This window comes from Meles meles, chromosome 13, assembly GCF_922984935.1.
Source record: "Meles meles chromosome 13, mMelMel3.1 paternal haplotype, whole genome shotgun sequence".
In the NCBI taxonomy this organism is placed as follows: Eukaryota; Metazoa; Chordata; class Mammalia; order Carnivora; family Mustelidae; genus Meles; species Meles meles.
Genome location: NC_060078.1, coordinates 53364475 through 53390336, shown reverse-complemented (window position 1 = coordinate 53390336; position 25862 = coordinate 53364475). Strand labels below are relative to the sequence as shown.

The 25862-nt window shown below is 34.7% G+C and overlaps 1 protein-coding gene across 2 annotated transcripts in view; it reads right to left on the bottom strand.

Moving 5' to 3' along the window:
* Nucleotides 1-25862, bottom strand: part of EXOC6 (exocyst complex component 6) — a 216824-nt gene that overhangs the window by 140783 nt on the left and 50179 nt on the right. For both annotated transcript variants that reach the window (XM_046027815.1, XM_046027816.1), the window contains exons 6-8: nucleotides 15272-15476; nucleotides 5831-5983; nucleotides 3350-3418 (exon numbers count right to left, since the gene is read on the bottom strand). In XM_046027815.1, the coding sequence (XP_045883771.1) occupies nucleotides 3350-3418; nucleotides 5831-5983; nucleotides 15272-15476 (427 nt within the window). The remainder of the gene's footprint in view (nucleotides 1-3349; nucleotides 3419-5830; nucleotides 5984-15271; nucleotides 15477-25862) is intronic.

Below are 25862 nucleotides of genomic sequence, written 5' to 3'. Positions count from 1 at the left end.
AGGAAAATACAAAATAACAGAAGAGCCTTTGGGCACCAATAAACTGTAGTTTACTGGGCCCATATAAGACAGAAAAATTAAGCATTATCAAAGCCAAAAGTCATTTCCACAAAATCCAAAAACCTATAGGAAAACATCTAATCTGAAAAGAGCTTTAAAGGAATCAAACCACAACACAGGCCACTTTAACAACTGAATAACTAAGAACTTCACCTTGGTTAAGAAGCCAATATGATCTAGTTTAGAAACAAAACAAGGCAAAACAAAATACAAAAAAATGAGATCAGACAACTGGAAGTCAAATTTTCAATGTCACTACATATAGCAATGTAATCTTGATGGAACCTACCCTTCTATTTGCCTCAGGTGTAAATGCAGTTAATTGTATATATGACTACCTGACGTTATAAAGATAAACTACTAAATCCGAAAAGAATGTGAGCAAAGTATTTTATAACCATACACACTTGGAGAATTATTTCATCATAGAACAGACTAAAAGTATTACTGTTTTTATATAATAGTACAACTTATTATAGCTTTAAAAAGAAAAAATTCTACATGTCTATTCAATATTGCTCAAGTACTTGAAACATCACTAATGTGTAAAACAGTAAGTTTACATTGATATTGTGCCTATTGCTTTTATCTCAGTTCATTAAGTACAGAGTTGGTCCTTTTAATAGAGGGCTAAAAGAAAAGACATTAATGAAGATAATTCTATTTGCTCTAATTAACATAATTACCATTCTTTTCAATTATTTCAATCTCAATTTAATACAATTTCAGTGAATAATTGAAACTCAAAACGCCTTAACTAATGTCTTCCATTAGACATTTTCTAAGTGCTTAAAGAAAAAGACCAAAAATTCTATACCTAGCAAAACTACTCTTTTTTTTTTTTTTAAAGATTTTATTTATTTATTTGACAGAGAGAGAGATCACAAGTAGGCAGAGAGAGAGGGGGAAGCAGGCTCCCCACTGAGCAGAGAGCCTGATACAGGGCTCGATTCCAGGACCCTGAGATCATGACCCGAGTCGAAGGCAGAGGCTTTAACCCACTGAGCCACCCAGATGCCCCAGCAAAACTACTCTTAAAAAACCAAGGAGAAATTAAGACATTCCTAGATAAACAAAAACAGAGAATTTGATGCTAGTTGACCTTCCCTAAAAGAAATACTAAAGGTAGTCCTTGAGGCAAAAAGAAAAGGACACTAAACAGTAACTCTAATTCACATGAAGAAATAGAGTCCCAGTTAAGATAATAAAGAGGTAAAAGACAGTATAATTTGTAATTCCATTCTTCTGATTTAGAAAACTGCATAGAGAAATAATTATATTACGGTTTATAATGTCTAAAGATGTAATTAATATCTCAATAGCAACACAAAGTAGGAAGATCAATATGAACTAGATTGTTTTAAGGTAGGATGTTAATTGTAATCTCCAGAGTAAATACTAAATAAAAAATCTATATATTGTATGTGTGTACATACACAAACATTATTATATATATTTATATATTTTTGTATATTTATAGTACATATTCATATATAACTAATATATATCTATATATTTATTACTCATGTATTTATAATGCATATATATGTTAAAAGAAATGATGAGAATTAAAATGATTCATGAGAAAATATCTATTTAATGCAAAAGAAGATGGTAACAGAGGAATAGAACAAAAAAGACATGATTTATTACAGCAAATGGCAGGCATAAATCTGGCCATATCAGTAATTACATTAAATGCAAAAGAACTAAACACTTCAGTCAAAAGGCAGAAATTGGCAGACTGGATTTTTAAAAATCCATCTATATACTATTCTACAAGATACACACTTTAGATTCAAAAACAGAAAGAGGCTGAAAATAAAAGGATGGAAAAACATCTGCCAACAGTAACCAAAAGAGAGTTAGAGTAGCTATACTAACAGCAGCCAAATAGAATTTAAATCAAAGAAATACACAAAGAATGACATTTTTAATGAAAAAAAGTTAATCCATCCTGAAGATATAACAATTATAAACATATATTCACCTAAAAACAGAGCCTCAAAAATACATTAATGAAAACTGGCAAAACTAAAGGAAGAACAGATAATTCAACAGTTAGTTGGAGACTTCAACATTACCACTTTCAATAACATATAGACAGGCAGAAGATCAACAAGGAAACAGAAGACCTGAATAACAATATTAAATCAACTAGATCTAACAGATGTCTACAGAACACACCACCCAACAACAGCCAGATACACATTCTTCTTCTCAAGTGCACATGGAACATTCTCCAGGATAAACCCTATGTTAGGCCATAAAACAAGTCTCCATAAATTAAAAAAGGACTGAAGTCATACAAAATACGATCTCTGACTGCAGTAAGATTAAATTTGGATTTAGTAAGAGAAGAACTTTTGGGAAATTCACAGCATGTGGAAATGAAACAATATACTCCTAAACTACCTGTGGGTTAAAGAATAAATAACAAGAATTTAGAAAATATGAATGGAAACAAAACACAACATACCAAAACTCATGGAATGCAGCTAAAGCAGTGGTTAGAAGGAAATTTACAGCTGTAAGTGTCTGTATTAAAAAAGAAGAAAGGTCCCAATCAATAATCTTAACTTTTAACTATGTGAAAGAGGCCAAGACACAAAAGACCACACTTACTATGATTCTATTTATATGAAATAACCAGAACAGGCAAATCCATAAAGAAAGAAAGTAAATGAGTAGTTGCCAGGAACTGGGGGTAGGAGAGAATGAGGAGTGAATGCTAATTGTTAAGAGGTTTCCTTCTTCAGAAATGAAATGTTCTGGAATTAGTTTTAATGGTTGCACATCCTCGTAAGTATGCTAAAACCACTATTATATACTTTAAAGGGGTAAATTTTTTGGTATATGAATTATATCAAAGTAATATTTTTTAAAAGAATTATTTACTAAAAAATGAATACAATGTAGAAGGAGTAAGCAAATGTAGAAGCAACATATTTAAAAGCAATTGTGATACAACAGCACAAATGCAAGAAGGATGAAATGGAAGTATACTATTACAAGGTTCTTATAGATGAACTGATACATCAATTGAAATTAGACTATAACTTAAAGAAAAAAGTAAGTGCATTACTCACAGGGGATATTTAAAATAGTTATGTGTGAAGATTTACAGCTTACTGAGCTTATAGTCAGCCTTTAGAAAAGTACACCTAAAACACATAGATAACTTTTTTATTATACAAATATTTATGTGTGTATATATATATACACATATGTGTACACACACACACACACACACACACACACACAATATACATATATGAAAGGTACTCACCAAAACAGAATGAATGTGCAAACATCGGTAAACAGGGGAAAAATCAACCAGATCCTGAACAGTTAAGACCTGAAAAATAAAACCACATTTTTTATGGCATTCATTGTTTATTATTTAATTATATTTGAGAAATAACAATTTTTTTCTGATTACCAAAGTAATAGATATTACTTACTCTAAATACAGTCAATGCATAAGACTACAAAGAAAGAAAATTAACTGTGAGCAAGCTGGCATACATTTTTCTTTTATCTTTTTTTCCCCATCTTCATTTTATTTATTTTTCTATTACATTTAATTAGCTAACATATAGTACATCATTAGCTTTTGATGTAGTGTTCAACAATTCATTAGTTGCATGTAACACCCAATGCTCATCAGGACACGTGCCCTCCTTATAAAACTTTTTATTTTAAAAATATTTTAAAAATTATCAGTTTGGGGTGCCCAGGTGGCACAGTTGGTTAAGTGTCCAACTCTTGATTTTGGCTCAGGTCATGATCTCAAGGTCATGGGATTGAACCCCACAACAGGCTCCACACTGGGCATGGATCCTGCTTAAGATTCCTTCCCTCTCCTTACCCCTCCAACCCCCAACACTCACTCTCTAAAAAAAGAAAAAGAGAAAAAAAGATTCTCCCTCTCCCCCACCTCCCTCAAAAAATTTTTTAAAAATAAAAATTATCAAACTATTAGCTTACCGTTGGATAATTAAGTTAAAGATAACAAGAAGATTCATGGACTTCATGTTATAACATTTATCAACTATAAAAAATTACAATATAAACACAATGCCTCTGTAATTGTTTTGGCATTTGTTCAATAGTTCATTATTTATTTATCATTATTGTTGAGTGTTTTAAATTATAAAGTAATTAAAGGACAGAGACTGTGTACTTCAAACATACTTGGGAGAAGAGAACATAGAGATTCTCCAAATACTGATTAAAAAAGAACAAAAAAGTAAATTTCAAAAACATTTATTAAATTTCCAGAGACTAGGGGTGCCTGGCTGGCTCAGAGGGTTAAGCCTCTGCCTTCGGCTTGGGTCATGGTCTTAGGGTCCTGGGATGGAGCCCCACATCAAACTCTCTGCTCGGCGGGGAGCCTGCTTCCCCCTCTCTCTCTCTGCCTGCCTCTCTGCCTACTTGTGATCTCTCACTCTGTGTCAAATAAATAAATAAAATCTTAAAAAAATAAAAAATAATAAAATAATAATAAGTTTCCAGAAACTAATCAGGACACACTAATTTCATATTAAGAAGACATTAGGGTGCCTGGGTGGCTCAGTTGGTTGAGCGACTGCCTTCGGCTCAGGTCATGATCCTGGAGTCCCGGGATCGAGTCCCGCATCGGGCTCCCTGCTTGGCAGGGAGTCTGCTTCTCCCGCTGACTTCTCTCCTTTCATGCTCTCTCTCTCAAATAAATAAATAAAATCTTAAAAAAAAATTTGAAAAAAAAGAAGACATTAAGCTGTGTAAGGCAGATCATTTGTCTGTATCCCATACAATCAAACATCCACTGCATATGCACACATATATGTGTATGTAGCTATATATATATATATATATGCACAATCATATATACACACATATATAAACATACACATGTGTGTACACACACACACACACACATAGTTTCACTCATCCTCAGTCATACAGTAGAAAAATACATACTGAACTCTCAGTTGTTCTCCAACCATAGAGGCGGTCATGGGCACATATTCATATGGTTTCTTTTATTAGTTAATTAAAAGTTCATACTGAGCCCCAACTAAGTCCCTAGAAAAACAATTTAAACTCTCGCCGACAAGGCAAAACTTATAAATAACAGGCTCTTATTAAATTCAAAAAAATTCAAAGGACAAGCCAAAAAGTAGGTTCGACTGAAGACTGTATAGAAAGAAAAAGAAGCAAATAAAATTAGGAATAAGTTCAGATAAAGATGATGAAAGAAAGTGAACACTTAAGGATAATTTCAAGTTTCCTAGAGTTAAGACTTTTTTTAAGAATTAAAAAGTGTTAATCTACTAGAACCATTTTGCAGTATCTCAGCACTAATCAGGGGGAAAACAAGGTAGGCTTTCCAAAATTAGTCTAAACAGCAAGGTCAAGCCACCATGAAATTAAATTTTTGCCACAGATAAATAAAATGCGTGATCACTCCAAAAACTCACTGCATTTATAATTTTACTGCTTATTATGGCAGAACACTTAGGTTCAGTTATCTGTGGCTTATAAATATCATCTAGAATCTATCCTATTCATCTGTCAACTATGCAGTCTAATATTTCAGATGACACATTGTTCTAATAGCTCATTACAAACTGATCTACATAAATTCAATATTCACATGGGAAGACTGAGTCTCATATAGACATACATTACAACTCGAAAGAAAAAAATTCTTGAAAAAAAAAGGGAAGAAGAAAAAGAAGGAGGGAGAGTAGGAGGGGAAAAGGAAGGAAGGAACTTTAATCACCTCCTCTTCATTCTCATCCTCTTCCTCAAATCCACATTTCAATTCAACTTCATTCCTTTCTTCTGGAATTCTATCATTTATGTACACATTCTTCCCAAATTTTATATTATTTTGCTTCTGCAGAACAACACTGAAGGTTTTCTGCTGTTGTGCCTATTTTGGAAAAAGAAAAATCCGATTATTATAAGATTTATTATGGTCAATACTGGTTCAAGAATTTCATATTTTCAGGGCACCTGGGTGGCTCAGTGGGTTAAAGCCTCTGCCTTCGGCTCAGGTCATGATCTCAGGGTCCTGGGATCGAGCCCCAACCAGGCTCCCTGCTCAGCAGGGAGCCTGCTTCCTCCTCTCTCTCTGCCTGCCTCTCTGCCTACTTGTGATCTCTGTCAAATAAATAAATAAAATCTTTAAAAAAAAAAAGAATTTAATATTTTCCTATATTTTTAGTGGCTTTGGGTGTAGGGTCTGGAGTGATGTCTCATTTTTTTATTCATTATTTATGCTCTCACTCTTATTTCTAAACAGTTGTGCCAGGGTTTATCAAAATTATTTGAAAAGACTAAGAACCAACTTTTGGCTTTTTGATCCTCCTTAATGTATTTTGTTTTCTATTACACTGATCTCTACTCTTGATTATTTTCTTCATTTTCTTTTTTTAAATTTTATTTTACTGTGGTAAGAACACTTAGCATGAGATCTAGTCTCATGTTTTTAAGTGTATATACATTACATAATTAACATATACTAATATTATATTAATATATTAATAATATATCATTGCTGACTACAGGTACAATGTTGCACAGCAGTACTCTAGAGCTTATTCATCTTGTTTAACTGAAACTTTATGCCTGTTGATTAGTAATTCCCCCCTTCCTCCAGTTCCTAGCAACCACTATCCCATTCTTTAAATCTACGAATTTTCCTATTTTAGATACCTCATAATTTCCTTTTTAAGGACTGAATAGTATACCATATACCACTGTACATATATACTGCATTTTCTTAATCATTCATCTGTCAGTGGACATCTGTATTGTTTCCCCACCTTGGATATTGTGAACAATGATGCGTGAGCATGGGAGTGCTAATCTTTCTGAAGATTCTAATTGCAAGTAGGGTTCCTGGATCATACTTATTTTTAACTTTTTGAGGAACCTCCTAAAAATGGCAGCCACACTATTTTGCATTCCCTCAACAGTATGCAAGTTTCTAATTTCTCCACACACTTGCCAGTGTTGTCTATTATTTGTTTGATTACAGCAATCATGAGAGGTGGAAGGTGATATATCCCACTGTGATTTTGATTTGCATTTCCCTACTGGTTACTGATACTGAGCATTTTTTCATATACTTGCTGGCAATTTGTGTATCTTCTTTGGAGAAATGTATATTCAACTCCCTTGTTGATTTTTAAAGTAGGTGATTAAGGATTGCTTTTGCTATTGAGTTGTATGTTTCCTCACATATTGTGGAAATTAATCCCTAATCAGACAAATAGCTTGCAACTATTTCCTTCCATTCTGGGGACTGTGTTTTCACACTGCTGATTGCTTCCTTTTGCTAAAAAGCAGGAGCTTTTTAGTTTGGTGTAAACCCACTTGTTTAGTTTCTGTTACCTGTGCTGTTTGTGTCATATCCTTCTACTATCTTTGAGTTTACTTTGCTACTCTTTCTCTAACTCCTTTAGATGGATACTTGCATTACTGATTTCAGTTGTTCTTTCCTCACTCATAAAGGCTATAAATTTCCCTTACACACAACTTTTGCTGCATCCTACAAGTTTTGATATGTCCTACTGTCATTATACTTCAGAATATTTTCTGGTTTTAGGGCATCTGGGTAGCTCAGTTGTTTAAGCATCTGCCTTTGGCTCAGGTTGTGATCACAGGATTCTGGAATCAAGCCCTGCATCAGGTTCCCTGCTCCTGGAGACCTGCTTCTCTCTCCCACTCCCTCTTCTTGTGTTCCCTTTCTTGCTGTGTCTCTCTCTGTCAAATAAACCAATTTTAAGAATCTAAAAAAAGAAAAAAATATTTCTGGTTTCAATTGAGTTTCCTCTTTAACCTATGGGTTATTGAGAATTTTACTTCTTAATTTCCAAACATACAGGGATTTTTCTACTTATCTATTTATTCCTCATCTCTGGAATAATTCCAGTATGGTTAGAGAATATACTCTGTCTGTATCATTTCAATCCTTTGAAATTTACTGACATTTGTTCCATGGACCAGAATGTAATCAATTTTGGTAAATGTTCTTTTAAAAATGTATATTCTGAAATCATGGGATACAGTGTTACATATGTCATTAGGTCAGGGTTATTAATCATATTATTTGAAAGGACTACATCTTTATTAAATTTGTCAACTGTTTCTAGCAGCTACTGAAAGAAGTGTATTAAAATCCCCATTATGGTTGTCAAATTGCCTATTTCTTTTAATTCTGACAATTTTTGCTTTATATATTTTGAGACCATTTTTATGGAAACAAATTTAGATTTACTTTCCTGATGAGCTGAATCTTTTATCAATATGAAATGTTCCTCTTTCTTCTCTACTAGTAATTCTGTCTTAAAGCCTGCTTTGATATTAATATAATACATCAGCTTTATTTTCATTGATGCTTGCATGATGTATCTTTTCTTTTCTTTTAGGATCTTATTTATTTATTTGACAGAGAGAGAGATCACAAGTAGGCAGAGAGGCAGGCAGAGAGCGGGGGAGAAGCAGGCTCCCCGCCGAGCAGACAGCCCAACATGGGGCTCAATCCCAGGACCCTGAGATCATGACCCAAGCAGAAGGCAGAGGCTTAAACCACTGAGCCACCCAGGTGCCCCAATGTACCTTTTCTATCCTTTTGCTTTCAACCTCTCTATATGTTTATATGTAAGGTATGTCTCCTGTAAGCAGAATAATTTAGTAGAGATTTTCAAACCCGTATCAGTTCCCCTCCTAACTTATATATGATTGTTCTTTTGCACTGTTAATTCTATAAATATGTAAACCCCATAAGACATTTTTGTTTTATACAGCCAACATAATATATGCAATTTTACCCAAAATAGTTGCCCTTTCTGTTCATTTGCTACATCTCTGGGTTCCTAACTGGGATAATTTTCTTTCTGTCTGAAATAATATTTCCTTTATGTAGGTCTACTAGAAATAAATCCTCTAGCTTTTTATCTGAAAAATACCTTCATTTCACCTTCCTTTCTTTTTTGTTTTATAAGTAAACCCCACCCACAACATGGGGCTCAGAATCACAACTCCAAGAACAAGAGTCACATGTTCTACCAACTGAGCCAGCCAGGCACTCCAACTTCATCTCCATTTCTTCTTTTTTTTTTTTTTAAGATTTTATTTATTTATTTGACAGACAGAGATCACAAGTAGACAGAGAGGCAGGCAGAGAGGGAGAGAGGAGGAAGCAGGCTTACTGCCGAGCAGAGAGCCCAATGCGGGACTCGATCCCAGGTCATGAGATCATGAACTGAGCCGAAGGCAGAGGCTTTAAACCACTGAGCCACCCAGGCGCCCATTCATCCCCATTTCTAAAAGGAATTTTTGGTGGGTAACCAATTCTAGGTTGACAGATACGGTTTATCAGCACTTCAGATATTATATTAGCTCACTGTTTTTTGGCTTCCATTAATTCTGCTGACAAGTCAGCTAAAGATTAGTATTATTACTCTTTTGAAGGCAATAAATTTTTCCCTCTGGTTGCTTTTAAGATTTTTCTTCTTTTACATCTCTAACAGGTTACTATTATATGCCTAAGTATGGGATTTTTGTATTCCTCCTGTTTAGAATTCACAGCATGTTTCAATCCATGGCTTCAAGGTCTGCTATATTATTTATGTCCCTCACTCTTTCTTCTCCTTTCCAGACTATGATTACACATATGTTAAATCTTCCCATCTTTATGTCTTTAAACTCTTTACTTTCCATCCTTTTTTCTCTCTGAGCCTCCATTTGAATATTTTCCTCTGATGTAACTTCTGGTTCATTAATTCTCTCTTCAGCTCTGTCTAATTTGCCAACTACACACTGAGACCTTAATTTGTAATGTATTTTCAGTTCTAGAACTCACAAATGGTTTACTTTATGGTTTTCAATGATCTGCCAAAATCCTCAATCTTGTCTTATAATTCCTTGACTATGTTAATTTTAAAGTCCATATCTAATAATTCCATTGCTTAAACTTTGTTTCCCATGCTAGAGTTAGCTTTATATCAATTACCAAAGAGTATACTCCTCTTCATTTCAGTGAGTTAAGTCAATAACGATCCAATTATTTTTTAACCTTTGATTTGGAATATTGTCAGTCTTAAGGAAAAAAAAGTACCACTAATTCTTTTTTTTTTTTTTTTTTAATTTGACAGAGTGATCACAAGTAGGCAGAGAGGCAGGCAGAGAGAGAGGGGGAAGCAGGCTCCCTGCTGAGCAGAGAGCCCAACGCGGGGCTCGATCCCAGGACCCTGAGATCATGACCTGAGCCGAAGGCAGAGGTTTAACCCACTGAGCCACCCAGGTGCCCCTAATTCTTTTTTAGGTGAAAAACCAGCTACATAAAATTAAAAATACCAGAAATATTAAAAAGGTGGGATACATGCATAAGTGTACATAAAACGTCCTGCCTTAACTTCAATTGATTATCAGTAATGAAAAAAAAATGTTTAATTTTCTGAAGCCCTGAAGTTACATGGGACCATTTACTTCCTGAGTTGGCATATGTGTGTGTTGGTGGGAGGGATTGGTTCACTCTTCGGCCAAAATCTATGAAATGTCCACTAACCTCACAGAAGGAACTACAGTATCAAGCTGTCCAAACTAACTTTGTCAGTGGTTTTCTGTTTTCAGAGTATAAGTCATTTTTTAAAAGCACTGCTTCCAAACTGTGTTATGTACAAAACTAACATTTCACACAGTATCTACAAGTATTTCTTTTTTTTTTTTCTTAAGATTTTATTGATTTATTTGACAGAGAGAGACAAAGCAAGAGGGGGAACACAAGGAGGGGGAGTGACAGAGGGAGAAACAGCTTTCTGCTGAGTGGGGAGCCCAATGAGGGACTCAATCCCAAGACCTTGGGATCACGACCTGAGCCAAAGGCAGATGCTTAATGAATGCAGCACCCAGGCGCCCCTCCAAAAGTATTTCTTGAAAAAAGGTTCTATGACCAAATTTGTTAAATAAACATTCTACATTGTATCCCCTTTCTAAGTCTACAATTAATAAATAAAGAAATATACTTAACTTTAACCCAGATTTCCAAAACTTATTTGATCATTTAGTCTGCTGTTTTCCCCTAAAGGATATTATTAAAATGTGTACCAGAAAATATAATACGGAAAATGTGAACTAAGACTATGAATTTTAGGTATTTAATTGTTTTTAAACATCAGATTATTCATAGTACATTCACCTCTCACAAGAAAGAGGGGGAAAAAACCCTACAAGTACAAGTCTGTTTTTTACTTTAAAAAATTCTCCCTGGAAAAGCTAAGACTCAGCTCTAAGATCCTTCAAAAAAATAACTTTTTGTGCCAGTGATTTTAGGCACAGTATTAGATCCCAGAAAGGTAAAAAAATAAATAGGATAAAATCCCTCACTTTAAAAACTCACTGTCTAGGGGCAGCCTGAGGGCTCAGTCGGTTAAGTGTCTGTCTTCTGCTGAGGTCATGATCTTGCGGTCCTGGGACAGAGCCCAGCATCACACTCCCTGCTCGGCGGGAAGTCTGCTTCTCCCTCTCCCTCTGTCCCTTTCCCGTGCTCACACATGCACGTGCACACTCTCTCTCTAATAAAATCTTTAAAAAAAACCCAAAAACTCACTGTCTAGTTAAGGATACAAAATAAAAATTATAATACAGTGAGTTTTTTAGAAATGCTAGGTTTGATGTACCTACAGGATATTCAAGAGAATATATAACAAGTAAATCCACAAATGGGACATGAGTTAATGGAATTAAGACATGCTTAGGGAAAGTTTCTGTGATGAAAGTTCTGTTTAAATTGCAGAGGTAGGGAGCTCAACTCTTTTTACAAGAAAATAATGGTAGTATACTAGAGTCTACTCCCTTTCAGCAGGAAATTCTTATAAACCTCAAATCCCAGGGCCCATGACCTGGTGGACTGCTAGGCAGAAAGTCCAAAACTGGTCTATGAAAAACAAGTCAGAGAAGATAAGTTTAACAATGAAACATAGATTGTATAATAGAACATGAACTTTAAACTACCATTTACATCCCTGAGCTAAAAAAAAAAAAAAAAAAACCTTACCAAGCGATTGCATTCTTTATCTTCGTGGCATTCCTTGCCTAGACTTAGGAGAAAAAGTACTGAAAACACTATGCTGCTGAAGACAAGAATATAATGTTGCAGAACTCTCTAGTGCAGAATAACACTCACTAATCAGAGGCAATCAGTCAGAAAGATTTAGTATCCCGAGAAGATATGGGAGGTGCTACAAAAACAATCAGAGGCTCCCCTGATTCTCATTTTATTATAAAATGCATCAGTCCTATTAGTATCTTGAAGTGTCAACAATGGAGGAGAAAGATGATCACTTCAAAGAAAAACTATCAAATCCAGCACATTATTCTACCTTAACAGTGAGGCAATATCCACTCTTTTTGTTCTACTTTCCTAGGGCTTTCCTAACCTACATAGTTTCTGGGATAACGATAGTCTCTAGATTCAGAATCTCTGGATTCTTCTGAACTCTGGCTTCAAATTTTATTCTCTTACACTTAGCTTAGTCTTTATCTTTTCCAGCTTACTAATCTGAAATTCTAACTCTAATCTGCTGGCCAACACTTCTACCACTTCTTTTCCACTGCTCCTGCTCACAACTAACCATCTTTTCATCATTCCAATAATAGGGAAAATGGCTTCCAAAGAAAAGACAGGAAACAAATTTGGCTTAGGCTCTCTGTGGTAGCTTGTTTATTTACAGCAAAGTAGTATATTGTTTTATCAACCAAGTATTTAATCTGAACAAAAAATACTATCAGGGGCCCCGGGATAGCTCAGTCAGTTAAGCGTCTGCTTTCAACTCAGGTCATGATCTCAGGGTCCTGAGGTCAAGCCCCATGTTGGTCTCCCTGCTCCTAGAGGACTTTACTTCTCCATCTCCTTCTGCCTCTCCCCTGCTTGTATGCTCTCTCTTGCTATCTCTGTCACTATCTGTCTCTCTCTCTCAAGTAAATTAATAAAATCTTTTAAGAAAAGAAAGATACTATCAAAATTAATTTGAAGATTGAATCTGCTACAGTCCACCTACTAATAAGCAACAGCTAACAGGAAATTGTTTAAAAATAAGCAACTTTTTAAAAAAAACATTATCGTACAAGTCCTACATTATTACATATGGTTTTCATTTATTATTAAAGTGATCCTGAATAAAGAATTTTCAAAATTTATACATCTTTTTTTTTTAATTAATTTATTTGACAGAGAGATCACAAGTAGGCAGAGAGGCAGGCAGAGAGAAAGGAGGAAACAGGCTCCCTGCTGAGCAGAGAGCCCGATGTGGGGCTCGATCCCAGGACCCTGGGATCATGATCTGAGCTGAAAGCAGAGGCTTTAACCCACTGAGCCACCCAGGCGCCCCCAAAATCTATACATCTTTAAGGTAAATAATTTACTCCATAAATTTTTTAAATCTATTAAACAAATTGACATAGAATACTGTACAAAGCTGAAACAACTAATAGAAATATAATGTATATTATCTGATTTATAGATAATTCTTTAAAAAGTTAAAGTAGGGAGGAAGTTCCTATACTGAATTTCCTTGTTGTGACACACTCTGATATTTCTTTAATTAGAAAATAAAATAGGGGCACCTGGATGGCTCAGTTGTTGGGTGTCTGCTTTCAGCTCAGGTGACGATCCCAGGGTCCTAGGATGGAGCCTCGTATTGGACTCCCTGCTTGGCAGGAAGGCTGTTTCTTCCCCTCCCACTCCCCATGCTTGTGTTCCCTCTCTTGCTGTGTCTCTCTCTATCAAATAAATAAATAAAATCTTTAAAAAAATAAAATAAAGTAAAATAAAATTTTCTCAGGAAGCCCTGGCCAGAGAAGGAAGAGAAGCTCATGCCTGCGGTACCCTCTGTGGCTTTCTGCTCAGGTCCTACCCTGCCCATCTCCCTCTGCCCCACCCTACCATACCTGAAGCTTCTCTAAAGTAGTTTCTAATACTTTAGAAAAAAATTTGGGGTTAAAAAGCAGGTTGAGCACTGTTTTATTTCTATAACACTGTGAAAATTGGGAGTTTTAACTAACTCAGAAGTTTTAAGTTATAATCATTTTAAAACTTTTTATTACTGAACATTTCAAATACAGATTAATATAATCAACCCCCAAGTACTCATCACTTACCTTCAATAATTAATATCTATACATTCTTGTTCATCTATGTACCTTTACCTGCTCACTTCACACACACATACATACACTATACACACACCAATTATTTTTTACAACTTTGAGGTCAGATTTATATACACTGAAATGTGCAGACCTTAACTGTACAATTTGGACTAGTAGGATACAGAACATTTATATCTCCTCAGAAAGCCCCTTTGTGTCTCTTCCCAGACAACTGCCCACCCAGAGGTAACCACTGCTCTGATTTTTTTTCATTTTAATTAGTTTCACCTGCTTTAGAACTGCAATATAATGGAGTAACACAATCTGTGCTTTTTTGCGTCCAGCTTCTATAGCTCAGCACAATGCCTGGGAGATTAATATTTGTTGTTATACATATCAGTAATTCCATTCCTTTTTATTGCTAAGTCATATTCCATTGTTTTTATATAGCACAATTTGTATATCCATTCCCTTTTGATGTCCATTTGGGTTGTTTCCAGTTTGGGGCGAGCTGTGAATAAAGCTGGTATGAACACCACAAGGACATGTTTTCTTTATTTCTCATTGGAATTATCTAGGAGAAGAACAGCTGATTCAAGAGGTAGGTACATTAACTTTATATCTGCCAAATCTTGTCCACTTTTCTTTTTATTATTGGCCTGTAGGAGTTAATTCAAAGATAATACTTTTAAAGAGAGCAATTTAGAACATTAGGATAAAAGGAATCCCATCTGCCTCTGTGGCTGCCATGGTTCAGCTAATTTTATACCAAATTTGACTGCTGGCACAAGTTAACAGAATACCACATTCACAGGAAGATTCCCAAGAGACAAATAGGCCGGTGAGTCGAATTAGATTGAACTTACTTAAATATGGAATAGCTGCAAACCAAAAGAAAATGCTGATTAAATCCATTCTAAGCAAAGTTTAGGAAAGATAAGAAAAGAATAAAACTAAACAAAAATAAGCATTTTATGTAACTAAAAATAAGTAAATTCTGGATATATTCTCTAACTTAGACTACTGAATAACATTAAATTAAAATTTTCCTTTTTAATCTCACCTGTTTCATTGCTGTTTCACCTATTTTGTCAGAATGTTTTCGAATGCTTTCCAAAAAGTCTTTGAGATCAGACATGGAGATTTCTTTAATATCCTCACGGAGTTTAGGAAGATTTTCTATCATTAGCTGACAAAACCGGTACTGACTAACTCGGGGGAAAAAAACATTCTCTAATTGTTCCATAGTTTTTAGAGCAGAATAATACCTGTGAAAAGTTAAGAAGAAAACTCTATAAAAAGCTGTTACATTATTTTCAAGTTAAAATACTTAATCAGTTCAGCACTTCAATCAAAAAGGACACAGTTAAAATAAGTAAAATTACCATTTATTTCAATTTACTAAGCATAATCTAAACCACATGGACAAGTTTACAGGCTGAAAATTCATGATTTACACAAACACACAGTTTCCTTATTTCACTTCACCTATATCTGTAACATTGTAACACCTAAATCGGTCATCATGATCTTTTTTTTTTAAAGATTTTATTTATTCATTAGAGAGAGAGAGAGAGCGAGCACACAAGTTGGGGGGAGGGGAGAGCAGAGAAAGAGGGAGAAACAGATCCTCCACTGAGCAGGGAGCCCAACATGGGGCTCGCTTCTGAGACTCCAGGATCGCAACCTGACCCAATCGCAGACACTTAACCAACTGAGCCATCCAGGTGCTCAGTCATCAAGTATCTTAAATGTATATGTATAATAATTCTGAAGTTTTGTTTGTATATGTATAATACAAAATGTACATGTATAATACTTCTGAAGTTTTTTTTAATGTGCTTTCATAGTATCTCTCCCATCCACATACAATCACATCAAAAAGTAAAGACTCAATTCAAATTGAAGTAAAAGATGTTTTAAAGACATTTTCTTGAAAATTTTACACTATTTAAAGCACTTAAACATAATATTACGTATCCAAAAAAAACCAAGTGAAAAACCATAGTGATTTATTTTCACAGTGATTTACTGAAAATAAATACATACTGAATGACATGATGGATTGCAGTAATTAGTAAAATATAGCCTATGCCCTAGAGAAATTGACATGTACTTTCATATACACACTTTGATTTTCTCTACATTTCTATGATGTAGATATGTATGGCAGATATTACTACTAATACTCTATGGATGAGAAACTCAAACACAAAGAGTATACTTTTGGCCAAGACACTACAATTAATTGGTAGAAAAACTGTAACTGTCAGTTTCCTACAATAATATTCACTACCAAAATCCACTGAAAGTAGGTAGAGGAATTTTTAAATTAATCAAATAATGTTTTATACTTTCCCATTGATTTGGATATTAAAAATGAGAAAAGACATGATCTAGAGAACAAAAAAAATAATACACTAGTAATTTGAAAGACTGTAAACTCAAAGGCTGTTTAAAGATATTTAATGATTCTCTACCCTATATTCCCAAAGATAGGGTATATTTTGCAAACTGTCACAAAATCTACCACTATTTTAAAAATTAGATGCCTAAATTTTATCATGGTTACTTAAAATCATTAGAATTTTTATAAACAAATAAAACAAACATTTGGTCAGAAATGAACATATTTAGGTGATAACATGGGTGGGCAGATGTCATTACAATAATTTTTTTTCCTATACTTTTTTTTTTAAGATTTTTATTTATTTATTTGACAGAGAGAGATCACAAATAGGCAAAGAGGCAGGCAGAGAGAGAGAAGCAGGCTCCCCGCTGAGCAGAGAGTCCGATGTGGGGCTCGATCCCAGGACCCTGGGATCATGACCCGAGCCAAAGGCAAAGGCTTAACTCACTGAGCCACCCAGGCGCCCCAACAATAATTTTGATAATACCCAAGATATTATAAATTTAAATGAAGTAAAATGATAAATAATATCTTTTCTGAGTAAAATAACATTTTATATATATAATAGGTCAGTCAACAGTCAAAGTATACTATTGGACATCCTGTCTTATTTCCTGATTTGATGTGAATTACGCATACTTCAAAAGTATTATCTCCACAACAGGTAGGCTTTCTGAAAATTCATGGTAATGCCTATAATGTATTTGAAGGCATAAGTGATAGAGGTTAAATGAAAGTATTACCAGAAGTTTTTGCAACACCAGACACAATCAAACGACTTCATAACACAACTGTGCCTTCCTTCGTGCTTCTATACCTCTCACCTCCCATCTCAGGCTTCCAGTGTCACTAAACTATGAAGCCTTCACAGCACAATGCAGAAATGTAAGCAGTTAATGCCAGTGGGCTGAATCCTTAACTAATGAGAAAAGGAGACCAAAGATAAATTCCCCTTTCCTCCTCCTGGATGAAATGTGCTGAATGTACAATAATACACAGAACTCCCAGAAGTTCTTTGAAATTGATCAACATTAAGCATCATTGGCTAACTCAATAACTCAACCTTGCTCTCCCAAGTTCACTAACTCGTTTCCCTTTCACTCAACTCTGCTTCTTAGCTTCCTTAGGATTATACTCCAAAAAAAATAGTAAAATATAAGGTTATACCTCAGGCTTTGCTTTCTGGGAAACCTAAGCTAACACACACAGCAAGGCTATATTCTTAGGCAAAGACCAGAAACCAGAGACCAGACCCTGAATACTTATAAAATTTAGCCACAAATCCCCTAAGCTTTATATTCCTAAATGCAAGCAAAATTTCCACAACAGACTGCCATTCTCTTTTGGTATATGATGCTATTTTTAATTTTTTCTAAAGATTTTATTTTATTTATTTGACAGACACAGACACAGCAAGAGAGGGAACACAAGCAAGGGGAGTGGGAGAGGGAGAAGCAGGCTTCCTGCTGAGCAGGGAGCTTGACGTGGGGCTCTATTCCAGGACCCTGAAAACATGACCTGAGCCAAAGGCAGACACTTAATGAATGAGCCACCAAGGTGCCCCTGATGCTGTTTTTAAAAAATTTTAACAGTAATCTATAACCACTGGAAAAATACAAAACTATAAAGGGACAAATAAAGAGCATCATCTGATACTACCATATAATAATGACCTCAATTTGGCCCCAGTTACATCCAGTCATATATCTACATTTCTAGGTCTGTATGCTCATATCTTATTTAAAAACATATCAAGGAAACGATCTTTAACTAAAATTATTCTAGAACAGATTAATACCTTACTCATAAGTCAACTGTAAAAATGTGATAATGTTATCATAATTATAATTTTAAGTCTCTGATTTTTTCTTTTTTATAAATAAGACTAGATTTCCCCCTATATCAAAACCTCTACTAAGATGTCTGCCTTTATAAATATGAGACATTTCAAAAAAAATTGTGTCACCCCTAAATGGAAAACATGTGAATACTCTAATGGTTCTCTGACCCACAGGATACAAATAATGTCACTGACAAGGGGCGCCTGGATGGCTCAGTTGGTTAAGCTACTGCCTTCGGCTCAGGTCATAATCCCAGAGTTCTGGGATCTAGTCCTGCATCCAGCTTCTGGCTCACCAGGGAGCCTGCTTCTCCCTCTGATCCTCCCCTTCTGATGCCGTTTCTCTCTCGCTCTCTCTCTCTCAAATAAATAAATAAATAAAATCTTTAAAACAAAACAAAACAAATAATGTCACTGATCTTACGTGATTTGCCTTCCCTTGAGCATTTCCAATTCACCAAAGTTTGAACTATCATAGAAGTGGTTACCTCAGTCTCTACTATTCTAAACACAGTGCCCTGCATGTAAGAAAAAATTACAAGATACTTAAATAAGCAGAAAAATGTGAACAAAAAGTAAAAGAAAAAGTCAGTGGAAGCATATGTACACTGGCCTAGATCTTGGAATTAACAAATGAAAACTTTAACTATTATAAATGTTATAGGCTCTAGGAAGAAAGAAAAGTTAATATGCATGAAGTGATGGGAAATTTTAGTAGAAAAACAAATTACAACAAAGGATCAAATGAAAAAACTGAAAATAAGACAAAATATCAGAATAAAGAATTCATTCAATGGGCTTAAGAGCAGACTAGATGCAGAAGAAAAACTGATCTATGAATATTGTTCTATGTTCATTATCTATGTTCAAGACAACCTGAACAGACATTTTACAAACTAAAACACACAGAAACATACAAAGAATAAAGATAGGAGGAACAGTGTCTGAGATCAAAAGAAACAGGTCCAGTAAAGTTTAAGATAGGTCCAAAAAATTATCCAACATGAAACAAAAAAAGAAGAAAGAGAAATGGAGGAGTTCTTAGAAATTACAGACAACGTTAAATAATCTAACACACATGTAACTGGAATTCCCAAAAGAAAGGAAAGAGAAAATAATGGTGAAGAAATATTTGAAGAGATAAGAACCCTGAAATTTTCAAAACTGATGAACGTTATCAACCCCCAGATTCAGTATAAGCTAAACAAACCCCCAAGCAATATAACTACAAAGAAAACCACACCTAACCACATCACAATCGAACTCCTAAAAATATATGGAGACAAAAGGAAAAAAGACCTAATTGCAAACCTTGTAATACCAATGAGAATGATAGCTGAACTTCTAAATAGAAACAATGCAGAGGAGAAAATGAAAAAAACACAATATTTAAATCGTTGGGAGGGAAAGGACCCTCTGAAAACCAAGAATTCCATACTGATACAAGCTATTGTTCAGAAATAGAAGTAAAATAAACACATTTCCAGACAGATAAAGCAAGAAAATTTTCTTTAGCAGGCAGACGTGTACTATAATAAATACTAAACAAAATTCATCATGTTAAAGGCATTTATGTCACTTAGAACCCTGGATCTGCAAAAAGGAAAAAAGCCTAACAGAAAGATTAAGTGAGTAAGTATAAAAGAATTTGTTTTTTTTTTTTTTTTTTTTTAAAGATTTTATTTATTTATTTGACAGAGAGAGATCACAAGTAGACAGAGAGGCAGGCAGAGAGAGGGAAGCAGGCTCGCTGCTGAGCAGAAAGCCCGATGCGGGGCTCGATCCCAGGACCCTGAGATCATGACCTGAGCCGAAAAGAATTTGTTTTAATTATGTGTGTGTGTTACAAGTAAATTATATTAAAACAAAAACACAAGAAACAGGATGGGAATAAGTACAACTGTTCTAAGTTTCTTATATTGTTGATGAAGTATAATAACATTATCTGAAAGTCAACTGTGGGGAGTTAAGCATGCATATTTTGCTCTAAAAGGTTAAACAAAGATGTATACCTAGTATGTGAACAGAGTTAGAGATAAATATATATATGTATATGTAATAAATATGTATATATACATATTTTATATAATAAATATGTATATATAATAAATATATATTTATTTATACTATATACTATATATATACTATATACTATATATACTATATATAGTATATACTATATACTATATATAGTATATACTATATACTATATATACTATATATATTATATACTATATACTATATATACTATATATTATATACTATAACAAATATATATATTTATACTATATATACGTATATATATACATATATATATACACACACACACACAAAACCTCAATCATGAAAAGGAAAGAAAGAAAGAAATACATCAGACAAATAGAAGATAATTAATTGAAAAGTCAACCATAATAATAATTACATAAATATAAATGCTCTAGGGGTGCCTGGGTGACTCAGTTGGTTGGGCATCCGGCTCCTGGGTTCAGCTCAGGTCATGATCTGAGATTCATGGGATTGAGCCCCACGTGGGCTCTGTGCTCAGTTCAGTAGGGAATCTCTTGTGATTTTCTCTCTCCCTTTCTCTCTCTGCCCCTTCCCCACTCTCTCTCTCTAAAATAAGTAAATAAATCTTTTTAAGAGTTAAAAAAAAATGGTCTAAAATGCCATTTGCAAAGTAGAATAGAGATTGCCCACTGGATGAAAAAAAGTAAGACCCAACTATACGCTGTTCATAAGAAACACACTTTAAATATAAAGAGTAGGGTTAAAAGGAAAAGGATGTCAAATGTAGACCCTGAAACATCTAGTATAAGTATGCTGGAATAACTAAAATGACTACATCAACACCAGGCAAAGTTGAATTCAGGACACAGAATATTACCAAAGATACAGAAAGACATTTCTTATGACACAAAGTTAACAAGGACATAAAATAATCATAAATATGAATGCATCTAGTAACAGAGCTTTGAAATATATAAAAGAAAATTTAAAGAACAGGAAAGTAGACAAACCACAGTAGTAGAATATTTAACAGTCCTCTCTTAACCCTGATAGAATGGGCCAACAAAAAACACGAAGGAAAAAGAATATCTGAACTGCTCTAACACTAACATGACCTAACTGGTATTTCTAGAACACTAAAGCCACCACTGCAAAATACACAGTCTCTTCAAGTACACATGAAATAGTCACCAAGATAGATGATGTGCTGGGTCACTAAACAATTCTCAATAAATGTCAAAGGTTTGAAATCATACAAAGTATGTTCACTCACCCAAGAGTATCAAACTAGAAATTAATAATAAAGATCATAATACATCCTAAAAGTCCCCCAAATATTTAAAATTAAATACACTAAACCAAAAGTTTTAAAAAGAGGAAAATAAGGAGAGCCCGGTTAGCTCAGTTAGTTAAGCATCTGACTCTTGATTTCGGCTCAGGTCATGATCTAAGGGCATGGGATTGAACCCCACATCAGGCTCTGAGCTCAGTACAGTCTGCTTGTCCCTCTCTCTGTTCCTCTCCCCATTCTTGCACTCTTTCTTTCTCTCAAATAAAGAAATAAAATCTTTGAAAAAAAAGAAAATATTTTTTGTTTTTGTCTTTTTTAAGAAAATATTATAAACTACAAGATCATAAAAACACTTCAAAACTGCACCTAAAGTAGTTCTCAGAGGAAAACATGTAACTTTAAATGTTTGTAATAAAGAAGAAAGGCATATGGCTGGCTCAGCTGGAACAGCATGTGACTCCTGGTCTCGGGGTTATAAAGTCAAGACCCATGTTGGGGTAGGGATTACTTAAATAAATTAATAAATTTTTTAAAAGCTTAAAAAGTATATGTTATTTTTGTCATTTTAGAGTCAATCATGATATATATAATATTTGAGTACATCTTAAACTTTGATTTTCCTATACTAGAGAAAATGTTCCCATAGAAGTTGAGTTTCATTACATCACTTGTTTGCGTGTTTGTTCTTTACATTGATACACTGATGTCTAGGAAATTACAGTCATTTTGGGGTGAAATTATAGTCATTTTAAATTAAAATCACTTATTTTACAGCATACTTACTGTTCAAATCATTACAATAAATGATTGAAAATTTAAAAAGAGAGGCAAAAAATCACTGTCCTAAATTTCCGCTTTATGAAAACAGAAAAAGAACAAATTAAACCACATGTATAACAATGGAAATAATAAAAATAAAAATAGAAATCAAAGAATAAACAAACTCAAATATTAGATCTTTGAAAATATCCATAAAATTGCAAGCCTCCTATCATATAACTCAAGGGAATAAAACCACAAATTACTAATATTGGGAGTGACAAAGAAGAACATTACTACAGATCCTACAGACATTAAAAGGATGACAGGACAATATTATAAATAAGTTTATGCCAAAAAAATTCAACAACTCAGATAAAGTGGTCAAAGTACTTGACAAAACATAAGATATGAAAACTGACTCAAGAAGAAATAAAGTCTTAATTAATAGCTCAACATCTGTTAAAGTAATGAGATTCATATCAAAATTTTGCCAGCTAGCCTTGCTAAGAATACAGCACTCTGGGCTTATTTCAAACTGGTTACTTTTTCCTTTCTCTGTTAGTATTTTTCTGTGATCCTTACTCTGAGAATCTGGTAGGGGTCCTGAAGCTAAAATTCATGAAAGAGTGGTGGACTTCCTGGACCCTTAGAAATATTTTATTTCTGCAGCCAGTACGCTCAATCACCTTTAAGTGTTCCAACCAAGGTCTAGCAGTAGCTTCTGCTCTCAGTAAACTGTGATAGTCTCTATTTGCCCGTCTCTCCAATTCCGGGGGCAGCAGATTGCCCTATGACCTCGTTTCTCCAATGGATCTAAAAAAAAGGTTTTTTAGGGACACCTGGGTTACTCTCAGTCAGTTAAGCAACTACCTGCGGCTCAGGTCATGATCCCGGGTCCCACCATCAAGTCCCACATCAGGGGGCACCTGGGTGGCTCAGTGGGTTAAAGCCTCTGCCTGTGGCTCAGGTCATGATCCCAGCGTCCTGGGATCAAGCCCCGCATCAGCGTCCTGGGATCAAGCCCCGCATCGGGCTCTCTGCTCAGCAGGGAGCCTGCTTCCTCTTCTCTCTCTCTCTGCCTGCTTCTCTGCCTACTTGTGATCTCCTTCTGTCAAATAAATAAATTTAAAAAAAAAAAATCTTAAAAAAAAAAAAAAGTCCCACATCAGGCTCCTTTTCAGCAGGGAAATTGCTTCTCCCTCTGCCTGCTGCTCCAACTGCTATGCTCTTTCTTTCTCTCTGACAAATGAAATCTTCTTTTAAAAAAGGTTTTTATTTTCAGTTTGATTAGTTCTCTTCTTGTTGTAAAGACAGGAGTGATTTCTTCCTTCAAAACTCTTTACATGTGAGTCCAGAAACCGTAAGTTCCTAATTTTTATTCTTTTTTTTCCTTTTAATTAATTTGTAAAAGCTCTTTATATATTGTGGTTATGAGTCCTGTCCAAAAAAAAAAAAAAAAAATCTTACAAATGTTTTCTCCTAGCTGTCGCTCGCCTATCAATTTTCTTTAAGGTATATATATATTTTAAAGATTTTATTCATTTATATGGCAGACAGAAATCACAAGCAGGCAGAGAGGCAGGCAGACAGAGAGGAGGAAACAGGCTCCCCACTAAGCAGAGAGCCCGATGCGGGGCTCGATCCCAGAACCCTGGGATCGTGACCTGGGCTAAATGCAGAGGCTTTAACCCACTGAGCCACCCAGGCACCCCATCTTTAAGATGTATATTTTGATGAACAAATTTTTATTTGAAGTCCAATTTCCAATTCTGTATAGTAGGTTTTTGTGATCCTTCTAAAAATATCTTTGCTTACCCCAGGTAATGTGAAAATATCTTTCTACATTTTCTTACAGAAGTTCTACGATTCTGGGTGGAGAACACATACAAGACCCAACTATATGTTGTATAAAAGGAAAACTTTAAACATAAAAACACAGAGATAATAAAAGTTAAGGGATGGATATACTATGATAGCACTAATCAAAAGAAAGCTGGAGTAGCTATATTAATTTCAGATAAAGTAGACTTCAGAGCAAGGAAAGTTATGAGAGATAAAGAAAAGCATTACATAATAATAAAATTATTTATCTCTAAAAAGATATAAAAATCCTTAAAGTGTATATGACTAATAACAGAGTGTCAAAATATGTGAGGCAAAAATTGATACAAAAGCAAGGAAAACAGACAAATTCACTAACATAGTTGGAGACTTAAAACTCCTCTAACAGGGGTGCCTGGGTGACTCAGTGGGTTAAGCCTCTGCCTTCGGCCCAGGTCATGATATCAGGTCCTGGGATTGAGCCCCACATCAGGCTCTCTGCTCAGCAGGGAGCCTGCTTCCCCCTCTCTCTCTGCCTGCTTCTCCCTCTCTCTCTTGCCTGCCTCTCTGCCTACTTGTGCTGTCTCTGTGTCAAATAAATAAATAAAATCTTTATTAAAAAAAAAAAACCTCTTCTAACAGTAATTAACAGATCCAGCAGACAATAAATTCAGTTAAGAATACTATTGAGGGGTGCCTGAGTGGCTCAGTGGGTTAAAGCCTCTGCCTTCGGCTCAGGTCACAATCCCAGGGTCCTGGAATCGAGCACCGCAAAGGGCTCTCTGCTCGGCAGGGAGCCTGCTTCCTCCTCTCTCTCTGCCTGCCTCTCTGCCTACTTGTGATCTCTGTCAAATAAATAAATAAAATCTTAAAAAAAAAAAAAAAAGAGCTAAAGAGCACCATCAATCAACCGGATTTAAGTGACATTTAGAGAATACTTCATCCAACAACAGAATACATATTCTTTTCAGGCTCACACAGAACATTCACCAATATAGACCATTTTCTGGGCTATAAAACACATCTTAACAAATTTAAAAGAAAAAAAATATAAAACTAATATCAAACTTAATGGTGAAAAACAATGTTTTTCCCCATGAGATCAGAAACAGGCAAGGATGTTCTTCCTTATCACTCCAATTTAACCATCATATTGATATTCATTGCTAACCCAGTAAGACAAGAAAAAGAAATAAAAGGTAATCATACTGGGAAGAAAGAAAGAAAAGGCTTGTCTGCAGATGACATGATTGTCTACGTAGAAAATCTCAAAGAATCTACAAAAAAATTCCCAGAATAGTAACTGATTACATCAAGGTTGAAGAGTACCAGGTTAACATACCGAAGTCAACTGCCCTTCAGTAAACTAGCAAGGAACAACTGGGATTTGAAATTAAAAACACAATAACACTTACTTTAGCACCAATAAATGAATTATGTATAAATCTAACCACATACATACAAGATCTATATGAAGAAAACCACAAAACTGATGAAAGAAATCAAAGAAAGTCTAAATAAAT